Source organism: Phyllostomus hastatus, unplaced genomic scaffold (genome assembly GCF_019186645.2).
Source record: "Phyllostomus hastatus isolate PE091 unplaced genomic scaffold, TTU_PhHast_1.1 phas_contig_254, whole genome shotgun sequence".
NCBI classification, from domain to species: Eukaryota; Metazoa; Chordata; class Mammalia; order Chiroptera; family Phyllostomidae; genus Phyllostomus; species Phyllostomus hastatus.
The window spans coordinates 19998160-20019716 of record NW_025333810.1 but is presented as its reverse complement, the minus strand read 5'-3'; the positions used below and the strand labels follow the sequence as shown (position 1 = coordinate 20019716).

Sequence of the window (21557 nt, the reverse complement as noted above, 5' to 3'; positions counted from 1 at the left end):
AGTCCCAGACCAGCCAGGCTCTGTACATCCCAGCCCAAAAGCTAAACCTGTTTAACTACATCACATTCATATTTTTTCATAGTTCCATATTCCTTCCCTTTCAAAGCACCTAAGCTCATTGAACATATAACCTATTTAAAGGATCATTTCCTAAGGTCTGACTTGCCTAAACAATTTTGAATTTGCAGAGGGTACAACTGCCAGTTTCGTATATAATCGTGTTCTTCATAACCTAGCTCAGTCCGGACCCGGAGGAGAACAGTAAACATGGAGTGAATGAATGCAGGAAGGGGCTGAAATAGATTGGACTGCACATGCTCAAAAAGTTGGCCAGCACACCTGACGCTTGTTATTAAATAGTCCCCAAACACACCGGGTCACATTTCCGTACCCTACCCCCCCCCACTTTTTAACAATTAGGCCTTTGTGTCGGTGTCACTCTTTTCACGCATAACGGCCCAGGCGCCGCCACCCTTCCGCGGGCCGGTGTGCTCAGATCTGAAGGTCGTGGACACAGGTCTGAGCTGCGGCGGAGCGGACGGAAACCCGGGACTCCGGGCTCGGGGCTGGCGCCCGGCCTTCTCGGGCGGAAGTGCGGAGCGCAGGGCGGAAGCGGCGACGAGAGACTCAGGTAGGTGTCAGTGACCCCCGCGCCGGCAAGCGAGCGCTGGCGGACCTTGCGCAGAGCCTGCGGGCAGGCGAGAGAAGGGCACAAAGGAGCCCCTGGCTGCGCCACACACGGGCAATTTGGATTGTCGTGAGAGGGACTTTAATTAAACCGGGAGCCATAAATCCGTGAACCACCCGGAGGGGGTGTGGGGGGTTATAAATGTGTGTGTGTGTGTGTGTGTGTGTGTGTGCGCCATGGCGCTCTGGGACGTGAACAGCATAACGGGCGGAAAAAGGCACCTTTTAAAGAGAAAGCAGAAAACATTTTAACTTCATGCTGTTTACAGTGATTCACAGATGCTCCGTCATTGATTCAATTAACTTCTATGAGGTGACAGTATAATCTAAATTGGCCGCCCGCTGAGATGGTTCTTTTTTTAAACAAATATTTTTGAACAGCCATGTTGACCTTTAATTGGGGTTCAAAAGGTTGAAAGATGCAATAGGGAATAGTGTGAGCCCAGTGCTCTCTGGACTTCCTCTCTGATTGGGCAAAAGCAGCCCTCTGGGTGCTGAAAAATGAGAGGATAAATCAGAGACTGTACAGTTCTCAACAAATACTTAACCTTGTCAGTTACCCCAGACAAATATCAGCTCATGCAATTTTTTAGTAAGTCCAGAGGTAGAAGAGTCCCATCCACATTATTACTAACATGAATAGGCAAGTGCCCATTTCTAAGGCTGTCTTTAACAAGGAGATTTTGGCCTCGGTGATCTTTATTCTTGTTTTTTAATAGAAAGCTCTATATATTACTCTATATTTTAGAGCACTTTTTTAAAAATCCACAGCATGGCCCGGCTTGATCCCAAGATTTTCAGCTCCTCCAGGACAGGGAGAGTGTCTAGGATCTGCTAGATCCTAATTCTTTCTAGCATATTTACTAACACAAGCAGGGCTCCTGTACCTACACAGCCACTGGGGTCATGTCTCAGTGTACATGACACTGGGCAAGTTGAGGTGGTTATTAGAGGCCACATTCTTCTCATTTAGTAACTATCTGAGAAATAGCTGATGAAAATGCATATGAAACTCTCTACCAATATTTGGAGTTGTATACGTTGAAATTGAAAACACTTGGGAAAAAAGGTATACCCTGGAAATAGTGAATTTATAGTAATATTGGAGTAATCATGCTCTGGGTGAAATGTTGTAGCCTAGTGACCTGGGTCCTGCTCTGCTCAGGAATTGCCTGAAATCAGAAAGGTCCTGCCATGAGAATTAAGATGGGCTGGGCTGATAATTTAGGCAGGCAGACTCCCTAGGTTTTCTTTCTTCATGCTGGCTGTGGCCAGTAGTAGCCTCCTGCCAAGGAAAGATCAATATTTTTTGTCTCCTTCACCAGAGGAAAATGTGGCTCTGTGGTTTTATTTAGGTGGATTGATGGCAGAATAGAAATGAGGATTTTCCAGCTTGGGAATTTATTTGACTGTATTTCTATTTTATTCCAGATGCCTGACTCTATCACACTCTTTTAAGTACCCAGAGCTACGTGGAGCTATGCCTTCAAAATAAGTTATTTTTTACTATTAAAGTTTTTGTGCATACTCTAGCTGGCTTATGCCTTCAGTTATTCTAATGCTAGGGCTCCAGGTTTCACATGTTAGCAGGACCTTGAGACGATCTGGTATAAGTAGTAAGGTTTTTTTAATGTTCCTTATTTTAAATCTAATCTTGCCATTGCTTTATTCAAGGAGTGTACATCAGAGGAAGCCAAAAGCCAGCTGGAATAGTTCCTGCATGCAGTTTTAATCTTGTTTGCAATTATTTTGAAGGGGAGAAACCATCTGGATCCAGAGATGTGTAGCTGCACAGGTAGCAGGGTCTAGGCAAGCTTCCTTCATCCTTCCCCCACTTACAACACAGTATGTTCAAGGGACAAAATCATTTGAGGAAGAATATGCAAAATGAAAGGTTTTGGCTAAGTTTCACAGAGGTATTATTCCATATCTCTAACTCCCCATCCCAGTTATAGCTGCAGGGAACTGGAGGCATAAAAACATTAGTTTCTTTCTTATTTCAGTGTTTATCCAAAATAAGATTTCCAGAGATAAGAGGCAAAACTTTCAAAATACCTTCTATTTTAAGATAGTACCCATCTCCAAGGATTTCAAAGCATTTTACCAGTAATATCTAGTAACAGCCATTTTTGCTGCTATAGGCTTCATCACTGTGGTATTGTATTATTTGTTTGTAAATCTTCCTGTCCAAGGTGTGCGTTCCCTAAGAGCAGGGAAAATATCTTAATCACTTACATTTCTAGTATGTGGCACAGTGTCTGTCACATTGCACTCAGTATGTGCTACAGAAATGAAAAGACAGCATCCCTATAAGGATTGTGAAAACATCATTGGGAATGCAGCAAGGTAGAGAAAAGAATATAAAACAATTACTTTTCAAGGGGTTACTGGACACAGTGATAAATGCTGCAGTTATTAATGCTTTAATAAACAGCCCAGAATGGGGAAAGGCATACTTGAGAACCCATAGATATGATCACCAAACTGCCTTTCAGGAAGATCTGGTCAGTTGCAGGGCCTTGTTTGTTTTGAATGGAATATGCAAGCTGAAGGGCTTCACTAGCCCTGTCTCCACCCTCCCTCTGGCCCGCCATGCTCAACTCCTCACCCAAACACATGTTGAGCAAATATAGAGTCTAGCAGAAGTAACACCTGCTGGAATGTGGTTGGTAGGGCACATGAATGTCTTGCACGAGATGGACAGCATTTGGAACATTTTACCTAAAGTGTTGTATGGTGTCCTTGAGTGTGATATTGTTATGTTACAGAATTACATGCTTATGATTTTGTAATGAAAAGGGGGTTTTATTTGTGCTGGACCTGTATTTGAATAGTATCCATTTGAAGAGTGCCCTAGATATTAGGTTATCTAGGGCACTAATATCTTGATTTGGTCCTGTCTTAAGGATGGAGAGCCTATGCATGGTCACTATTTTAAGACTGGGTTGTCCAAATAATACTGGAGGAAAGCCACAATCATCTTTTCTACTTTGCTAACATTCCAAAGGAGTTCTGAGTCAACAGTTTTTTGTGTGGTAATTGGGCGGGCATGTGGTATTTGCCGCTTCCTTCTGTTGCAAATGGAATTGCAGCAGAAACCAGAATGTTTCTACTGGAAATAAATGAACTTCCTTTCATCATTCCTGTACTTTTCATATTAGTCATGAAATAATGGGGAAATGGCTGCTAGTTTAATCTGGAGAAAGACCATGAGATTATTTGATTTTTAACACTTTATATCTTTATGGAATGAAGGAATTTTCAAAGAGAAAGGATACTGTTACTTAACAGAAAAGTCAGTAGATTAAGACAACTTAGGACATAAGACTGAAAAAAAAAAGATCTAAATTCAGCTTTGTTCTCTAGGTTCAAAAATGAAGTTAATCCAAATCTTTTTTTATTTCGAGATCAGAACTTCATTCCTCTGCCATCTAAAGCTGAGATTTTCCTCATTCTCTCCATCCTTAAAGTAGGCTTAAACAAATGTGGTATCTGTTATTTGGTATACCCTGAGGATTAATGTAAAGCTTTCTGAGATTTTTTTTTTTAAAGAAAGGGGATTGAACTTGGAGACCTCTCTTAATTCTGAAAATTCTGTGTTGATCTCATTATGTATAAAATAGGCCATTCATTGTTCAGGGGGAAAATACAGAGAAATGAACAAATGCAGAATGGAAGCCTTTGGTTAAGCATTAGTTTCTTTATCCATAAAGCAAAGGGATTTCCAAAGTCACTTCCTTGTTCCGAAATATTTTATCAGTGTTAGCTGTTAAGTAACAGAATTGGATTCAGAAGGTTGTAAAACATAACTGAGGGTTGGTAGGGCCTGACCTCAATAGTGGATGGTTCCCAACATTCAGATCGAGCACAGTACTGCACAGGCCTAGGTACTGTTGGTATCACAAGTCCAAGGAAATGTTAGAGGTAATAATTCAAATGTTCCAGTCATTGGCCACAAAATGGCTAAAAAGGAATGGGACATCTCTCAGGTCATGTGTGGTCATGAAGATAACTTTGCCTCTTAGGCAAATGAATTGGAAAAGGAGTGTTAGTGATAAATGGAAGACATTGCCTGAATGAACAGACTTTGAACTGAGAACTGTTGTTTTTGGAAATGGGATTATGTGCTTTTTAAGTACTAGGGAAACTGGCATTTCTAGCTGGGTACAAATAACACTAAGATGTTTTAAGAAAATTGCCTTCTTTCTGGGTCAGTATTAAATAGCAGGTATCTTCAAAGGGAATGGGTCGTTTTAGTTAAGAAGGATAATGAGGGAAGGAGTCTGCATAATTCCTTATGCACTTTGTTCTCATCCCTCGAACTAGAATGATTTTGCCCTCATCTTAATGCTATCTTTATGGAATGAAGAAATTTTCAAATTGGTTTTTAAACTCTATTAAGCCCTCATGTATGATATAACCCATCCACATTATTCAGGTTTTCTTGGCTTTCAGGAACAGCTTTGCAGCCATTATGTCATAATTGTACTGAACATTGTTGCATACCCTGAATTCAGAATATGCCTCTCTGGCTCCAGGCCAGACGCCTGAGTCAGTGTCTGTGGGGCTGAGGATAAGGGAAAGGGTGTAATATATGCAAAACCTGCATGTTAGCAGAAATTAGTCCAGAATCTCCTTAGATCCTTGGGTGCTAGAGGGAGTGTATAGTAACTGTACATCACTGTTCTTAATTAGTATCTTTATTTAATTTTTCTCAGTTGAATGTTTTTCTGGAAGCCCTTCCCTGATACTGTAATGTGCCCCAACCCCACTACTGAGTAGACTCCTCTGAAGCAATGATCTGGAAAGTGGGACTACTGAGGTCCAAAGAGTCTAAAACAAACTCTTGTTTACATTAAAGGTTCCTTTCCCCTTCCACTGCATATACGTCAGCTTGCTCTAGGCCTAGGCAAACACAGCACTGCTTCTGGATGGGGAGGAGATGGACAAGATAATGAGGGTCTGTCACTAAAAATCATTTTTTAAATAATATAACTAATGAAGGGTTGATGCCAACACCTGACATTAGGAAAAGTTACTTCAGTGCCTAATTCAAAGGGAATTGTGATAAATAAAACATCTAAAAAGCATGTTTAAATGTGTCTAATAGTAAGAAATACTATTCTTACATAATACATTATTCTTCCTTTCCAAAGAAACAGCTCAAACAGTTTCAAGATGAGTGCCTGGCCACTCCAATGTCACCTCCCCCATCTCCCTACTGCACCCTTTCTCATGCCAAGGCTTCCCAGTTATGACTGTGGAGCTAGAATTGGGAGTTTGTGATGAGCAAGCACCTTTACACTTCTGCTTGGGTCTGCACATGAATTTTGGACCTCGTTAAAAGGCCTAGCATCTTAAGACTTTTTCAGATTCTTATGAAGTTGTGAGCTATTGCTATGGCATTTCCTCTGCTTGTGACTTTCCCTTCTCTGATCAGGAAACACTTGATACTGAAAGCCGCTGGGCACAGTTTCTCCAGGTCTCTGTTAAATGAGAGAAGAGGACAAGGCAAAACCACTTTCATTTTACAGTCAAGATAAAACTGAGGTTTAAAGAGATGAGGAATTGCCCAGCCTCTCTGAACTACTTAGTGGCAGTTGCCTGTGTTTTGGGGTTTATCTTTACGAAATCCTCTCCAAAAAATGCACCCATGGAATTTCAGACATGATGAATTCCAACTGAAATTCTATATGAAGAGTAACTTTAAAACTCTGAAGAAAACTATACCATTTGTGCATTAATCCCCTGACTGGTGATTTAGTGGGAGTTGTATTTATTTAACTTTAACATCTCTACCCTATTCTGCTCTATAATTTATACAAAGATTTTTACACTTATTATCTCTTCTTAAGACATTCAATCAACTTTTGCTTTTACTCTTCTCTCCCAGCCCACAGCTTCCGTTATCAGAAATACCTGCTTTTAGTTAAGATGTTAAATTAAACAAGACCCAGACAAGAATTTCATTTTATGGGTAGGCATCAGTCAGAAGATTTCATTTGTTTGCAGCAACATCAGACATATCTGATTTGTGGCAGATTCTTTACTTATCCCTGTTCTAGTCCAAGCCCTCACAGCCCTTTTTGACAATGGGCCACTCCCTCATTTTGGAAACACTTTTGGCCCTTGGTTTCTGTGATGACACTTTCCTGGTTTTCATCCTACCTCACTAACCTTTATTCTGCCTCCTTCATTGGCTCCTCTCCATCCAACTTCTAGATGTTGGATTTCCTCAGAGATCTGTTCTGGACCCCTTTCTTTTCCTATATTATTTCAGTGATCTCATCTAGCTCCCTACTTGTAAATACGAATCCTGGGCTGATGGAGTCTCAAATTTTTATCTTCAGCTCTGGCTTCTCTCCTGACTACCAAACCTGCATATGCCACTCTACTTGTCCCTGAGCTCAGCCCCATACATCTCTCAGTCTCTTCCCACCTTAGTTTCCTCATTTTAGCAAATGGCACTGCCACCTACGAGAGACTCGAGGCCAAAACCAGGATTGTCCTTGTCATCATCTTGAGTTCCTCATATCCAATTCATTGTCAAGTCCTGTTGGCCCTATTTTTGCCCTAGTCCATATCTTTCTCACTCAGGCTGCTGCACTAGCTCCCTGAATCCCTGCTTCCACTCTTCTAATTTACTGATTTTTGAGAGAGAGGAAAGGAGTGAGAGAGAGAGAGACATCACTTTATTCTTCCACTTACTGATGCATTCATTGGTTGATTCTTGTGCGTGCCCTGACCAGGGTTGAACCCATCACGACATAACTAAATAATGCTCTAACCAACTAAGCTGCCTGACCACTCTTGTTCCCCAACAATTATTCTTCACACAGCAAGTAAAGCGACCTTTTATAAAGGCATCTGAGATCATGTCACTTCCCTCCTCTAAATCTAATTGTACTTACAACCTCGATTCCCTAACAGAGTCCACAGAGGCCTTAGATGATGCAGCCACACAGACTGGTTTTGAGCCCTGTCTCCTGCCACTCTTCCCCTTATTTACTGTGCTTCAGCCATTTTGTCCTTTTGATTTTTTCTAACAATTCAAGGTTGTCCTCACCTTAGGGCCTTTGTAATTTCTGTACCCTCTCCCCTAAATGTTCCCCCTTCGGATGTTCATTTTTTAGCCTCAGCAAAAACAACACCTGCTCAAAGTACCTTGTTAAAGGACATCACCCTGTTTTACTTCTTCCCCTCTCTACTTATCACTATCTGATACTGTCTGACATTAAAGAGACTCTTAAAAAAAGATTTGTATTTATTTTTAGAGAGAGGAAGAGAAGGAGAAAGAAAAGGAGAAAAATAGCAATGTGTGGTTGCCTCTCATGTGTTCCCCCACTGGGGACCTGTCCCACAACCCAAGTATGTGCCCTGACTAGGAATCGAACCAGTGACCCTTTGGTTCACAGGCCAGGACTCAGTCCACTGAGCCACACCAGCCAGGGCTAAAGAGACTCTTTAGTGCCATTAGAATATGGACCCCACGAGTATAGGTACCTGGCTTTCTTGTTCACCACTGAACCCAGCATCTAGAGTATTATCTAATACATGGGAAACATCAGATAACTTGAATAAATGAATGACTCTCATCATCCCACACCTAAATTGTTATAATTGACCTCTAACTGTTTCCCACCCATCCGTTTTTCTCTGCCATCCCTCCTGCCTGCAGCTGCCAGATCAGTCTTCTGAAAGGGATTTTATCACATCACTGCCTTGTTCAAACCCTTCAGTGGCTCCCATCTAATGGCCATGGCATTTCTACTCAGTGTCTTTGTGTCTAACCCCAACTTTGGATGCCTCCCCTTTTTTTAGATATCCAAATCCTGTGTGATTTGGGATCCTCCTCTTGTGGAAGCACCTGCAGTCTCCGCCCACAATAGTCTTCTGTTCCTTTCTCTTTCATAACATTTAAGGTTGCCCATTGGATGTCCCTGTTGCAATCTCTCCTTTTTTACATTGTTTCAGTTAAGACTTGAACTCCCTTCTCCTGAATCCAATGAAGTACATCTCTCCATTATTCTTGTTGCTTGTATCTAGCATATGGAGTTGATTTCTCCACATGAATGTTTTATTTAGAGGGAAAGAAATGGGCTAAATGCCAAGCAGGATGAAGGAAAAAATGGCTTAATTTTACCAGGGATTTGAAGGGTGTGGAATATGGAGGAAGAGTGAATGTACTAAGTAGTAGGTATGTAAGTGCTCTATACCAAAAGTTAAACTATAATCTTACCAGATAGGCAAGGCCCACACTTCAAACAGTTAAAGAACTTTTTCACAGAGCAGTGTGTTGACTACAAATTAACATAGCACCCAAGGAGTACAAACGAGAAGAGAGACATCCAGATAAGTAGAAATCCACAGTCATGGTAATAATTCAAAGGGAAATACAAAGGGGTTTTGTCTCTAGGCACTTCTGTGACCAGTCATTTCTGGGACACATCCTCTGCTGGTTTTTCTGGCCCGCTGTGTGGTGAACCTGCTGGCACTGAAATCTGAAAATAGAAACTACAGGGAGTGTTGTGGACGTGTGTTGTAAAGGGCTGTTTCCTGCTCCCCCAGGGCTGAGTGATCATGTTGCAATGTCAAATCATTATATTGTACAGCTGAAACTAATATAAAGTTATATATCGAGTATACCTCAATTAAAAAAAAAGAATGAAGCAGAACATGAGGCCATGTGCCAGGGACCCATAGGTGGGTAGTCAGCTCAGGGTCTTTGTTGCAACGTCTTGTCTGAGTTAGCTCCACCTCCTAGGCAGTGCCCGTGGCCAGGTACCAGACTCCTGGGGCTGAGGTGTGGGAAAGTACCTGAGATCCCACCCATGCCAGTGAGTGAGGGCTCCCCTCCAGGCTAGGCCTTCCACCCTCTACTCCTGGCTTCTGTTCTACAGCTTCATTCCAGTCCTGCTTAGCCCCTTGATGTTGATATCCTAAAGCATCTGCTCAATCTTCAGCTTTGGCTGTATGCCTAAATGCTGCTTCTCCTTGTCAGTCTTGGCTCCACACTTGCCAAGATCCACGTTAAGCTCCCTCTTGTTTGAGAAAAGGGATGTTTGGACAGAACTGACTGACCCAAAAGATGTAAGAGCACTGGTGAGGATTCATTTGTCCCTGTTTCCTGGATTAGGTAGAGGCCAGTGACCCAGATGAGTCCCTAAGAGCAACCTCACCCCATTACATAAACTTTCAGTAATCTAAAATAATGGGTTTTGTTCCTGATAGGTGTGCGTGCATGCATGCGTGTGTGTCTTTCTATTCATTTGGGTAAAAATAGGAATATTACACTTAGATGGTAATGAATGTGAAATGAGCACTTAACTCACATGGCACAAATGGCTAAATGGAAGCCCTGAGCCTCTCTTTATGGAACACAGATTCAGTGAGAACTACGGTAATAGTGTTTGGTTAATGTCAGCTCAGCATTAAATTTACATTATACTCTTGTGAAGAAGCCCCAACATTACCTGTTAATAACCAAGGTGGCACTTGGCCCTATATGGACTTTCTGATTTTGCACATGAACTAACACTGCAGTTTACTGATGAAGGATTATGTGAGTTTGGAGATTTGGTGTGCCAAAGGATTCTTTGTACAAATAAAAATTCTGGTCAGTGAAGGTCAGTTTCTCTACTCAAGTGAGAACAATGTTATTTCCCTTCCAATCAGACACATGCAGTGTTTCAAGAATCCAAGACCTCCACGTAAGTGGTGTGCACCCATAGTCTGGGCAGCATCCCATACAAGAAAAGAAGAATCCTTACTGCAGGCTCAAATGACCCTGGCTCTTTTCTGTACTATAATCAGTTGCTTTAATGGTATGCCTTCAGTGCTTCCCAGAGAAAATGCCACAAAGTTATGTTATCTTCATCTTGCTTCAAGGAGTGCTGAATTGGTCCAATCAGTCCTCCCCCCATGTTGTACTTGATTCTGCTATAAAGACCACTGAAGTCAGCCTCAGTTTTGTTGAAAAGCCAGCATTCCCTTTCTCTGTCAGGGCGATGTGCCTCTGAGGGGCAGTGGACTTGAAACAGCAGGAGTTCCCATCTTTATTGTTCGGCTGTGCAATTTGTTTTAGGCACATTCTAAATCCAGTCATAAGCCTTTTGCTGTTTTTTTTTTTTTTTTTTGGTCTGTGACAAAGGTGACCCAATTGTGCTGCTTTGATATTATGAACACAGCTCTTTTTGCTCATATCACAGAGGCATATAATAAAATACAAAGGATAAAATTGTGCCTCTGTGTAGCGAGGACACATATTTCATGACTAAATTCAATGACATAATCAAAAGGTGTTGTCCTCTCTCAGTCATGAGCTAACAGGCAGACACCGCCTTTCAGAATATTTTTATAATGCTGAGATACTGTTAAAAAATAATAGAACTAATGAAAATGTCACATTGATAGAGTAGCCCATATTAAGATTTTACTTGAAGAAGACATGATTAGGTGAATGTGACACCGACAGCAATGGTGTAAGGGTTTACAGATTTATAAAATATTCTAACAAGAGTACCGTATTTTTAGGACTATAAGATGCACTGGACCATAAGATGCACCTAGGTTTTAGAGGAGGGAAATAGGAAAAAAAAATTTTGAAGCAAAAAATGTGATAAAATATTTAATAACTTGTGACTCCACTCCACCGCTGCCTCCTCCCCCCACAGTGAGTTAGGTAAGTTACATTCAGACTATGAGATGCACCCCCCTTTTCCTCCCAAATTTGGGGGGGAAAGTGTGTGTGTCTTATAGTCTGAAAAATACGGTATTATAGAATTCCAATTGGAGTGTGTTGTTTTTTCATTTTACTTTGTATTTCTAGAACTAAGTGGACTCCAGTGTTCACAATTTTAGCCTTAATGTCTTACTTTTGTCTACGTGAGGTATATGGAGTTTTTTATTTATATCAGACTCTAATATAACTTTATCATATAAAGATATAAGTTAATTGAATAATGTGGTAAAATGCATGTGCCTTGGGGCATTTGGAAAATATGCAGATAGTAAAATTACATAATGCTAATGCATTTCTCAGTAAACAAATATGCGATGTTTAAGTGATTAAATACCTGTAAAAAAGTAGAAGTGGAAACGAACAGTGGAAAAAAAAGAACCAGTTTTAAATAGAATGGTTGTAACATCACTGAAGACTTTACTTAGCTCTCTGGGTTGGTTGAACAAATATTCCCGCAAATCTGGAATGAATAGCAACTGTTTACGATGACAGGCTTTATTTGTCTCGGGCACAACCAAGACCACATGCTGTGTTTTGTCATGTTGGAAATACTGAAGCAGATTTCCATTGTGAATGTGAAATTTTTTTTTAAAGTCTTAACACCTCAGTCTCAACTCAGCTAGGTAAAAGTAATACATTTTCCTTTCCTTACCAGGCAGACATCAATAAATCTTAAATCCTTCCACCAAAAACAGAGCTGCAGTTCAGTGTCCTGGGTATGTATAGTCTCTCATCACTGTCATAGATAACCAATCCTTCTCCTTCCAAGGGCTGTCTTTCTGTCTTTACTATAACAAAACTAATTTTTAATTTCCTTTCTTCTCCATGTAAAACAGCTTCCTTAACTTTATACCCTGTGAGGGTATGCTGCTCTTGGCATACCTTCCCAAAACCAATGATGCAGAAATCTCTACCTAGAATAAACATGGCTAACATTCTACTTCTCCCCCTCACTTATATTCTGTGTAGACAACGCCATGATTAGCACCTGTTGTCTCCAACCACATTCACCTTTTGGAGTTGCTGATTCTGCTGATTTTATGGAAAATGTGTATATCAGGGCTTCACACTTAGATAAGAGTGGCACAGGATATTGTGAAGTTATTTAGATCTACTTTCCACCTTGGAATAATGCTGGGTAGCAGATCCTTGCAAAATTCTCATTACATTCCTTTTTTTATACATTATCATGATCATTTAGTTAGCAGGAAGATTGAGTGAGAAGTAGAAGACTAAGGGTTTAAGAATAAAGGAAAGACTATTGTTTTCATAGATTAGAATCAAATCTATTTGTCCTATGTATGGTCTTTATTCTGGTTTGATATGGATTGATGTTTTTCTCTAAAGTCATATAATTCTGAATGAAATGAGTGTAAGACTAATTTTACACTGAGAAGCCTGGTCACCAGTAGAGATTAGCATGTAATTAATAGTCGTGCTATGGACCAGAGTCGGGGGAAATTCTAGGTGGTGGTGAAGGGGTTGGAACCAGCTGCGGCACCCTCACCCACAATTCCGTGGACACCTGAGGAGCACTAACCTTTAGTTGTGGTATGAGAGCAGCCCCCCACCTTGTGACTACTGTGCACAATGAATATCTGGTCAGGGTTAGAGGAGAGTGTTAAGAGGGGGAGAAAGGTTCTCTTCAATATTTTTAATATTCAGACAAATAATGTGAACCCCTCCTATGTGCCAGGTTAATTGTAGATGCTTAGAGATACTAGGTGAACAAGTACTTGTTCTTATGGAATTCACCTTATAGTAAAAGGAACATATAGGTAAAGGAATAATTTTAGATAATGGAGGATAAAAAGAAAACTATAGTAAGGCATGAAGGAGAGTGGTGGGGTGACCAATAATTGTAAGATAGTCACTGAGCCACCTCTAAAGAGGTGACATGAGCCCAGGCCAAATGAGGAGAAGCTACTTAAGGGCTTTTCATACAGAGGAACAGCAAGTGCAGAGATCCTGGTGAAAAAATAATCTTTGGTTATTCAAGGAACAGAAAGAGAATCTTTGTGGCTACAACTTGCAAGAAAAGGTGAGGGAGGAAGGGAGGTAATAGATGAAGTTGGAGAGATAAAGTGAAGTTATGAAAATTCCAGGAATGAATTCATCTTGGGAATATTGGTAAGTAATAAAAAATAGTGTGTATGTGTTTTAAAAGTGGGATTATATTTGTAATTTTAAGGAAAAAGCTGGAGGCTCAGTGGAAACCTAGGAATAAGTAGGGCATCTTATGTCATACAAAGTAGCAGGATGAGGGAGCTTCAAATCCTAGTGTTTGACATGCTGCTCTTATTGGAACTGCTTTTATTGGAATACCTCCAGTAAGAAACACTAGCACATTTGTGTATGTTTTCAAAAATTATGGCAATATCCTTTTAAAATGCTTCTTAAAGAGTTGAGTAATTTTTGTTTCTCATTCTCCCCTATAGTCTATAGTTCCTCTAGGTACGACTCTTTGTTTCCCCATCTCCTGCGGCAGAAAGGCAGGGATCTCATAAATGATAGCCTTAACCTTCATCTGGGGACTTGGGCTGCTTACTTATCGTTATCTTTACTGTGATAGTGGGTGGGTGTTGGTGAATGCTTGGTAATAAGATCTTGGAGAATAAAAACCATCTCAGGAAATGTCCACCTTTTAGAGGATCATCAGAATGCTGGCAAAATCTGCAGGTGAAACTTAATTTTGTATTCAAATGAACAAACCCATACAGTTTGCTTACAGAAACCAAATGATTAGTTGCACAGCTAATCTATAAACATGGATTTTTTTTTTCCGTCTTGAATTTGGTTTTGTTTGGAATACAGTTAATGTGGAGGCATGGTGGAGACTTGCTAAACATCTGGGCCTCTCCGCTACTCCTGGACTTCAAGAAGCAATTCTGAAGTCTCACATTCCATCACAGGCTGTGGCTTATTGTTCATGTTATAAGAGCAAAGTGTAGGGTACATACGTTTACTGGTCTGTTTTTCTTTTGGCAGGAGTAAGATGCTCTGGTTTCAAGGAAATAGTATGCAACTTGCCAAATACTGCTTTCGACCCTTCCTGAGAAATCTCTCTGCCTCTAAAACTGTTCTGCCTGTGCTGACCTTATTCACAAAGGTACAGAGTGAAAAAGTAAAAGTACTGCTTTAAAAACATGAAGTATTAAAATTGTTGGGTGAAGAAAATAAAGAAAAATGTTGAATGGAAAGTAAAGGAATAAACATTCTTCAACCTGCTCCTCAGTTTTTCAGTTTCAGTAACAATAGTAGTAACTCTGTCTCCCACCCAGATGCCTCATTTTCTCACAATTAGAGGGTAAATTAATGTATTTAATAGTCATCTGAGTCATCTACATTGAAAGAAAGAACTATCAGTTTATAATATGATGTTTACAAATGTGGCATTTAGAAACTCAGTCAATTCTTGTTACTTGTGATAATTATGTTAAATAAAGTCACCATAACCCTGGCTGGTGTGGCTCAGTTGGCTGGAGTGTCATCATCCTAAACCAAATGGTGGTGAGTTCGATTCCCAGTTAGGGCACATACCCAGGCTGTGGGTTCAATCCCCAGTCGGGGCATGTGCCAGTAGGCAACCAGTCAATGTTTCTCACATTGATGTTTCTCTTTGTCTCTCTCTGTCTCTGTCTTTCTCTGTCTACCTCTTTCTCCTTCCCTCATCTCTCTAAAGGCAATACAAGAAAAGGTACTTGGGTTAGGAAAAAATAAAATAATAAAATAAAAATGTGAAAAATAAAATGTCACCACAAACACTGAATTAGCGAATACTGAACACTTGCTCCTAGGGACAAAATAGGGTTAGGTTCATTTGAGCTCCCCTAAGAGCATTTTTGTCAATCGATCAGTACATAACCTTGTTTTATGTGTGTTTCTGTTTCAGGATGCCTTATTTAATATATATTGTTCATTCATTGATGTTGAACTCAGGGCCAAGAGCACTATAACTCATGCCTGAACAAAGCTTATCTAACACAATATTTTCTCCATAAGGCACATCATAACCTTCTTATGTTTGGAAACATTAGACAGCCCTTGAGCACTGTCAACAACAAAAAGCACAAAAATATCAAAAACAGCACTATGTAGGTCATGAGGACACTTGTTTACAAGTATGAGCTAAAACAAGAAGCATCAACTTGTTCAGTCTCAGCTAGGAGTGTGCACTTGGGGTGACTCAAAATTTTCTCTGCTCTGTGCATGTGCATGGCTGTGAATGACTGCAAAAAGTACACCAGTATTGATCTTGGGGTTACAAATAAGTTTCAGTAAATAGGTGAACTCACAAATACAGAATCCACAAATAATGAATATCGACTGTACTTGTTTTCTTATTCCTGACACTAGGTTTGAGGTATAGAAGTAGTTTAAAGTTTTTAAGAGCTTTTCCCCCTGAAATTTATAATACAAGCATTACTGGTTTTCTTTTGCTAGTTAACATTACTCTGTGTGACTTACAATCAAAAAAGACACAAAGTGCAGGGTAGTAGAATTAACTTTAGTGAGTAGCATTGCAATTCAAACAAAAAAACGGTCTTGTGTTTAACAGATTTTTTGGATTTCAGACATTTTAACAATTTGAAAATATTTGATGGTTACCTAATAACAAAGCTTAGAAGGTTTTTAAAAATTAATTTCTCATTGAGAAGAGTCACTCTAAACTACTTTTCATATCCGGAAGTATATATTTCACTGTTGGAAACTATGGGACAAAACTATTTCATCATCTGTGTCTATGAGAATTGCATGTGAGAATTAACCACAAAAATAAAGTAATCCCTTAAGGCAAATGGTGCGCACTCAGCCTAACTATTCTGCACTATTTTTCAGCTTGAGCAACACCAAGTGAGCTAAAAACATCTGCAAAAACAACACACTAATCTTCCAATCAGCTTAAATTTTGTACTGAACACTTGATCTGTGTCATTAGGCATATAATATCACTCTCACCTTCAGGAGTTCACAATCCAGAGAGAGAAAGAGCAGAGTATTAGGCCTCTTTCCACTTACAAATAAAAGAAAGTACTTCCCAGAGGAGCTTAAACAAAAAAGGGATTTTATGGGTTGGTCTGGTTTCAGGAATAGTTTCATTGTGAAACTAAGCATGTTGCCAGTCTCTTCAGCTCCACATCCTCTGGGTTAAATCTGTCCTGACTTTGTCTCTTCTCCCAAGTGACTGCAGTGACACCAAGCCCCATATCTCACAGCTTGGGTATCTACAGAAACTCCAACAAAAGCCTCCTAGCAATCTATTGGCTCTGATCAGGTGATCCCCGAGCCATTCCAACTTAGCCAAAGGGTAGGATGTGCTGATTGCCTCAGGCTAAGTCAGGTGTTCCACCCTTGATTCTTCAGGGATGGAGTCAACCACAGGCTGAGAGCAGTTCCTGTGAGGCAAAATCACTGCATTCTGTCTATGAAAAGGGGAGTGGGTGGCAGACAACCAACGGAGCAAGTGTCCACTACAGTTCCAGACTAGAGTAAATGAGTGCTCTGTTGGTGCCATGGGAAATCCTGGACAAGGGTATTTGAATGGTCCAGCCCACTGGGTCTTACCCTTTTTCAATTCATAGAGCATTTTAAAATTTGATGAACTATTCCTCATAAACACACACACACAATAATTTGCACAGATTTCATGGACAGACATCAGGTTTTAAACACAAAACAAACACAAAAAAAAACCTGGTCAAAGCTCTACTAAAGTTTTTTACTACAAAAGCAAAATGTTGGTAAATTGGTGCTTCTGCAATTTAGCTTGTTCTTGTTTTAAGAAACTATGTTGACTTTTTGAAACTTTCTCAGAAAATGTCAACATAATTATCTCAACACATCACAGACTATCCACAATCTGTTTATTGATAATACTAACAGGAGCAACATGAGCCTAATTTTCTGAACAAGGAAATAGGGCCAGGAGGACCCTTTTGAAGGAAAACTGACTGACTTTTAAATTAAATTTAATTTATTTATTCCTAGAGGGGAAAGAAGGTGAAAGAAGGAGAGAAACATTGACCAGTGTTTCATATATGCGCCTACTGGGGACTGGGCCCACAACCCAGGCATGTGCCCTGACCAGGAATTGAATTGGTGACCTTGTGCTTTGTGGGATGATGCCCAACCCACTGAGCTACACCAGTCAAGGCAGAAAACTGACTTTTGATGATGTGGCTCCTTATTTCAAAATAAGTTGTGAGTCTCAGGATGCTGCCCTGTTTGAAGACAAGGTTGTGACTACATAAACTTTTTTATTTTAACCAAAGTTACTGTTGTTTACAGTGAGTTTGGGGGAAAATAAGTAAAATAAAAATGTCTTTCCTAGTCCTTGCATCAACAAGATACCACATTTCATAACTGTTTTCAATGGTTAAAAAAAAAGAAAGAAAAAATACAAAAAAAATGCTGAAGGACAAAAATGTGACTGCTGAAGTGTGTATGGTTTATTGTTGTACATTCACAATCTTGCAGGAGCCAAGAAGTTCACAGGTGTAGACAAACCCTACTCACTGTGAGGCCTCTGCTGTGTAGTGTAGACCCTTTCATGTACTATACTGTACATCTGACACGGTAAACATACTGTAATAATAACAATAATGTCTCACACAGAAACAAGAGAAAAACCCTGGGTCAGTAGCAAGCTTTTAAAAATGTTTTTAGTTAAACATTAAGAAGGAAAAAAAGGCCTTTTCCCCCAGAGTATCATGTGTGAACATATAACACCCTGACCTCATTCCTCCTTGATTATATGAACAACCGACCCTGAGATCACCTCTTAGAACTGGTTTTAACCTTGAGCTTCAGTGGCTGCGCTGCCACGTATGTATATATTTGGAGTTGTACATTGCACATACCCTTGGACATGTGTATATATATGATATTGTACATGCTATTGGATCCCCACAGTATGGTCCCCCTCTCAGCTATACCTTGACAAGCCGGCGACCTGCACAAAGCAAGACACAGCTATTTAATCTCTTACCAGACATCACCCCTCTGGTATGATGCTATACAGGTCTTTATAAAAAGTCCTTGCTCTCTCAGCAGCCAATCAACTTACAGTTCACTTTTTTCTGGGTGTTTGTTTTCTTTCTAATGGAGGTGTGAAAAAGTTCTAGGTTCAGTTGAAGTTCCTGATGAAAAAACACAATTGAAATTTTTTCAATGATAAAATCTGCATATTTGTATTTCAAACAATGCAGCTAAAACTTGATGTAAATTCCCCCTTTTTTGGCTTAGTGAATATCATTTATTCAGTATGAAATCTTTATATTATATGTTCCACGTGTTAATAATAAATGTACACTAAATCCTGGTTTAAAAAAAAAAGCTGTGAGGTAAGCCAGAGGAAGGGCCTTTCTTTTATTTAACAGCCGGTCTTTCCTTTCATGTTAAAAAGCAGGTTTTACATGAGCATCAGTAAAGTCGAGTCTATTCTGAGCTCATGCAACAGAACCTACAGCAGTTCCTGTTCCTAGACTCAAGGCCTGAGAAGCCTTTAAAATCTGCTAACGGTCCGCAGCATTCTCGACAGACTTCACTACGTGGTTAGAGTACAAACAACAATAGGCAACTAAAACTTGCTTTCTCCTCAGGTGGAGAATTATCTGGGAAACCTATTGTTGACACTTGTAATGAGAAACAGACAAAACATTCAAGAGCTGGTACAACCATCATCTGAAATATTTTTCCCTTTTAAAGATGAGGCTCACTTACCTAACTCCATCCCAGTGGGTTTATTCCTGTGGACTGATTAGGAGAAAAGGCTGGCAAAGCTCAGTGCCCCTCATTCCAAACAGACTTTTAGCCATTCTGGTGATGTCCGCGAGGCCAGGAAGGCACTCCTTGGAGTACAGATCAGTGAAAAATCATCTTCCCAGATATCCTTTACACAAAGCCAGGACCATAAAATGTAGGCATCTAAATGTATTGTGTGTGTGTATGTATATATGTATCTCTATATCTGTAATAAATATCTAATAAAGTTATATACATTTGTTATGTACACATGTGTACATATATGTTCCACATGTTATATGTGTATATGTGTGTGTATGAGTGTGTAACAAATGTAAATGCCTAAATTTATTATAGATAGATTGATTTATAGAGAAAAATCAAAACAAAACAACTGAAAAATACTGAAAGCCCACTTGCCACAAAATACGAGGTCTTTATAAGATTCTATGACAGTGTTTTACTTTGGAAATAAAACAGTATAATTACCCTCATAGACACAGTCCTTGAAAATAGGTGTAATCTGCTTCTTGTGGTTTCTGTCAGCCTGCATGCCATTCTTTGGGTTTAATGGCTTTATTTTTTTTCTTCCTGTAGGATCCCTGTCCCCTTTGTGATGAAGCGAAGGAAGTTCTGGAGCCTTATAAAAACAGGGTAATTAGTACAATGTAGCTTTATGTATACAGAATGGACAGTGTATATGATATAAGGTATCTGGATCCTATCTTTAGGAAAAGAGATTAAATGATTTTTCATTTAAATTTTCTTTCTAATTTTCCAAGAGAGATTTTAGTGCTAATTTCCATAAAACTCATTACACATAAGTGTTTTACTTCGAGCAGTACTGGTTTCCTTACTGTGACTCTAATATGAGTCAAAGTTAACTAGCAGGTGCAGTATTCGTGCTTTTTAAAAACTTTCATCCCTGTTCCTTTCTCTTATTTTGATATTTTCATGGAAATGTTCTCCTGTAGCAAACCACTTTGAAAACCAAAACATGTCTTTCCTGATTCTCAGGAAGCTTCCCAGTGGGGACATACTTTATTTCATCGGGAACGAAGAAGTGCCGGATGCTGAATGTAATATGTGTAAACAGAAAAGTAGTACAATCAGGAGTTAGGGAATATAATGAAATCAGTCAGGTTGTGGAAATCAGGGACATTAGATCACTTTGGAACTCTCATAAACAAACAACAACAAAAACCTCTGAGCATTAGAACCAGTCTGGGGATCAGTTTGTCACTGAAGTTATTGCATCTTTCCATGTCTTCTAAAATGTAGAGCTTTAGTCTGCCTCTGTTTCAGTTTGTTTTACAGGAGGTGGACATCACCCTGCCAGAAAACTCCACTTGGTATGAGAGGTATAAATTTGACATCCCTGTCTTTCATTTGAATGGCAAGTTTCTGATGATGCATCGAGTAAACATCTCAAAACTTGAAAAACAGCTCCGGAAGCTTGAGCAGCAAGGCACTGGAGGTTGATGAGAGCCCACGTGAGTTTCCACCCTCGCTGTCCAGCAGGCTTCTTCCTGAGGAAATGGCCATGGCCTCGTACTCCTTTTGTCACTGTCACACAGCCCTAATGACGTTCTGAACTTAGTGGTGCCGATAAATGTTGGCATTCTTCTTCTGATTGATGGCAGTACCAGTGTGGAAACTATTTACCTTTTGACATTTTATAAAATAAGAGGAGTATATTGGCAGGGAGGGGATGGTGGAGGGCAGGAGAAACCCATTTGTTTTATTTATTTTTCTCTTTTGTGTTAATATGGAAACATTTCACATTCATTGGACAGTGCCGTTTATAGGAGGCTCTGCATCCCTGCTGCTGCCCTAAGGGCTTCACATTTTAATGAAAGAATAAACGCTCTTCCTCTCAGTAGATAAAGTGAAATGTGAATTGTTAATAACTGTGCACAGTCAATAAAGGGATATTTTAACAAATATATCTGCATGAAGCCTATTTTCGTGGAATTTAATAATACCTATTTAAAATTAGAGCTCATTTTGGGGGGTAGAAGAAAATAATCTCAGCCAAAGAGCCTTCATCTGAGAAACATAAAAGAAAGCCTTAAACCCCCAAAATGTATACAAGAATCTCAACATGCTTGGCATGTAGTCAGTGAATTGATTTGTAACATTTGAGTACTGTCTTTGATAGTTTTTCAGTTATCAGTTAAGGAAACTGATAATATTTTAAGGAAAATTCACTTCTGACCATAACTGGACAGATTTATCATCTAAAGACAAAATATTTTTAACCATTTTATGTAAAGGATTAAAAATGTAGTTGTGTACTCTTATTTATACTTAGTTGGGTTTGGCCAATATAGCAGTAGGTACATTTAAAAACAAAACTGCCTTTTCCTCTTAAAATCACATCGTT

General features: G+C 39.6%; 1 protein-coding gene across 7 annotated transcripts; it reads left to right on the top strand.

Moving 5' to 3' along the window:
• Positions 1 to 461: 461 nt before the first annotated feature.
• Positions 462 to 21119, top strand: CUNH5orf63 (chromosome unknown C5orf63 homolog). 7 transcript variants are annotated; one of them, XM_045838100.1, is made up of 6 exons: positions 462 to 631; positions 12088 to 12144; positions 14417 to 14537; positions 19769 to 19825; positions 20477 to 20523; positions 20618 to 21119. In XM_045838100.1, the coding sequence occupies exons 3-6, from the start codon at positions 14424 to 14426 to the stop codon at positions 20763 to 20765; spliced, it is 366 nt and encodes a 121-aa protein (XP_045694056.1). In that variant the 5' UTR covers positions 462 to 631; positions 12088 to 12144; positions 14417 to 14423; the 3' UTR covers positions 20766 to 21119. The 7 variants fall into 7 exon arrangements, with proteins under 7 accessions (XP_045694056.1, XP_045694051.1, XP_045694058.1 ...); XM_045838095.1 differs by having other exon boundaries at positions 12084 to 12144; XM_045838096.1 differs by lacking the exon at positions 462 to 631 and adding an exon at positions 648 to 757 and having other exon boundaries at positions 12084 to 12144.
• Positions 21120 to 21557: the final 438 nt, after the last annotated feature.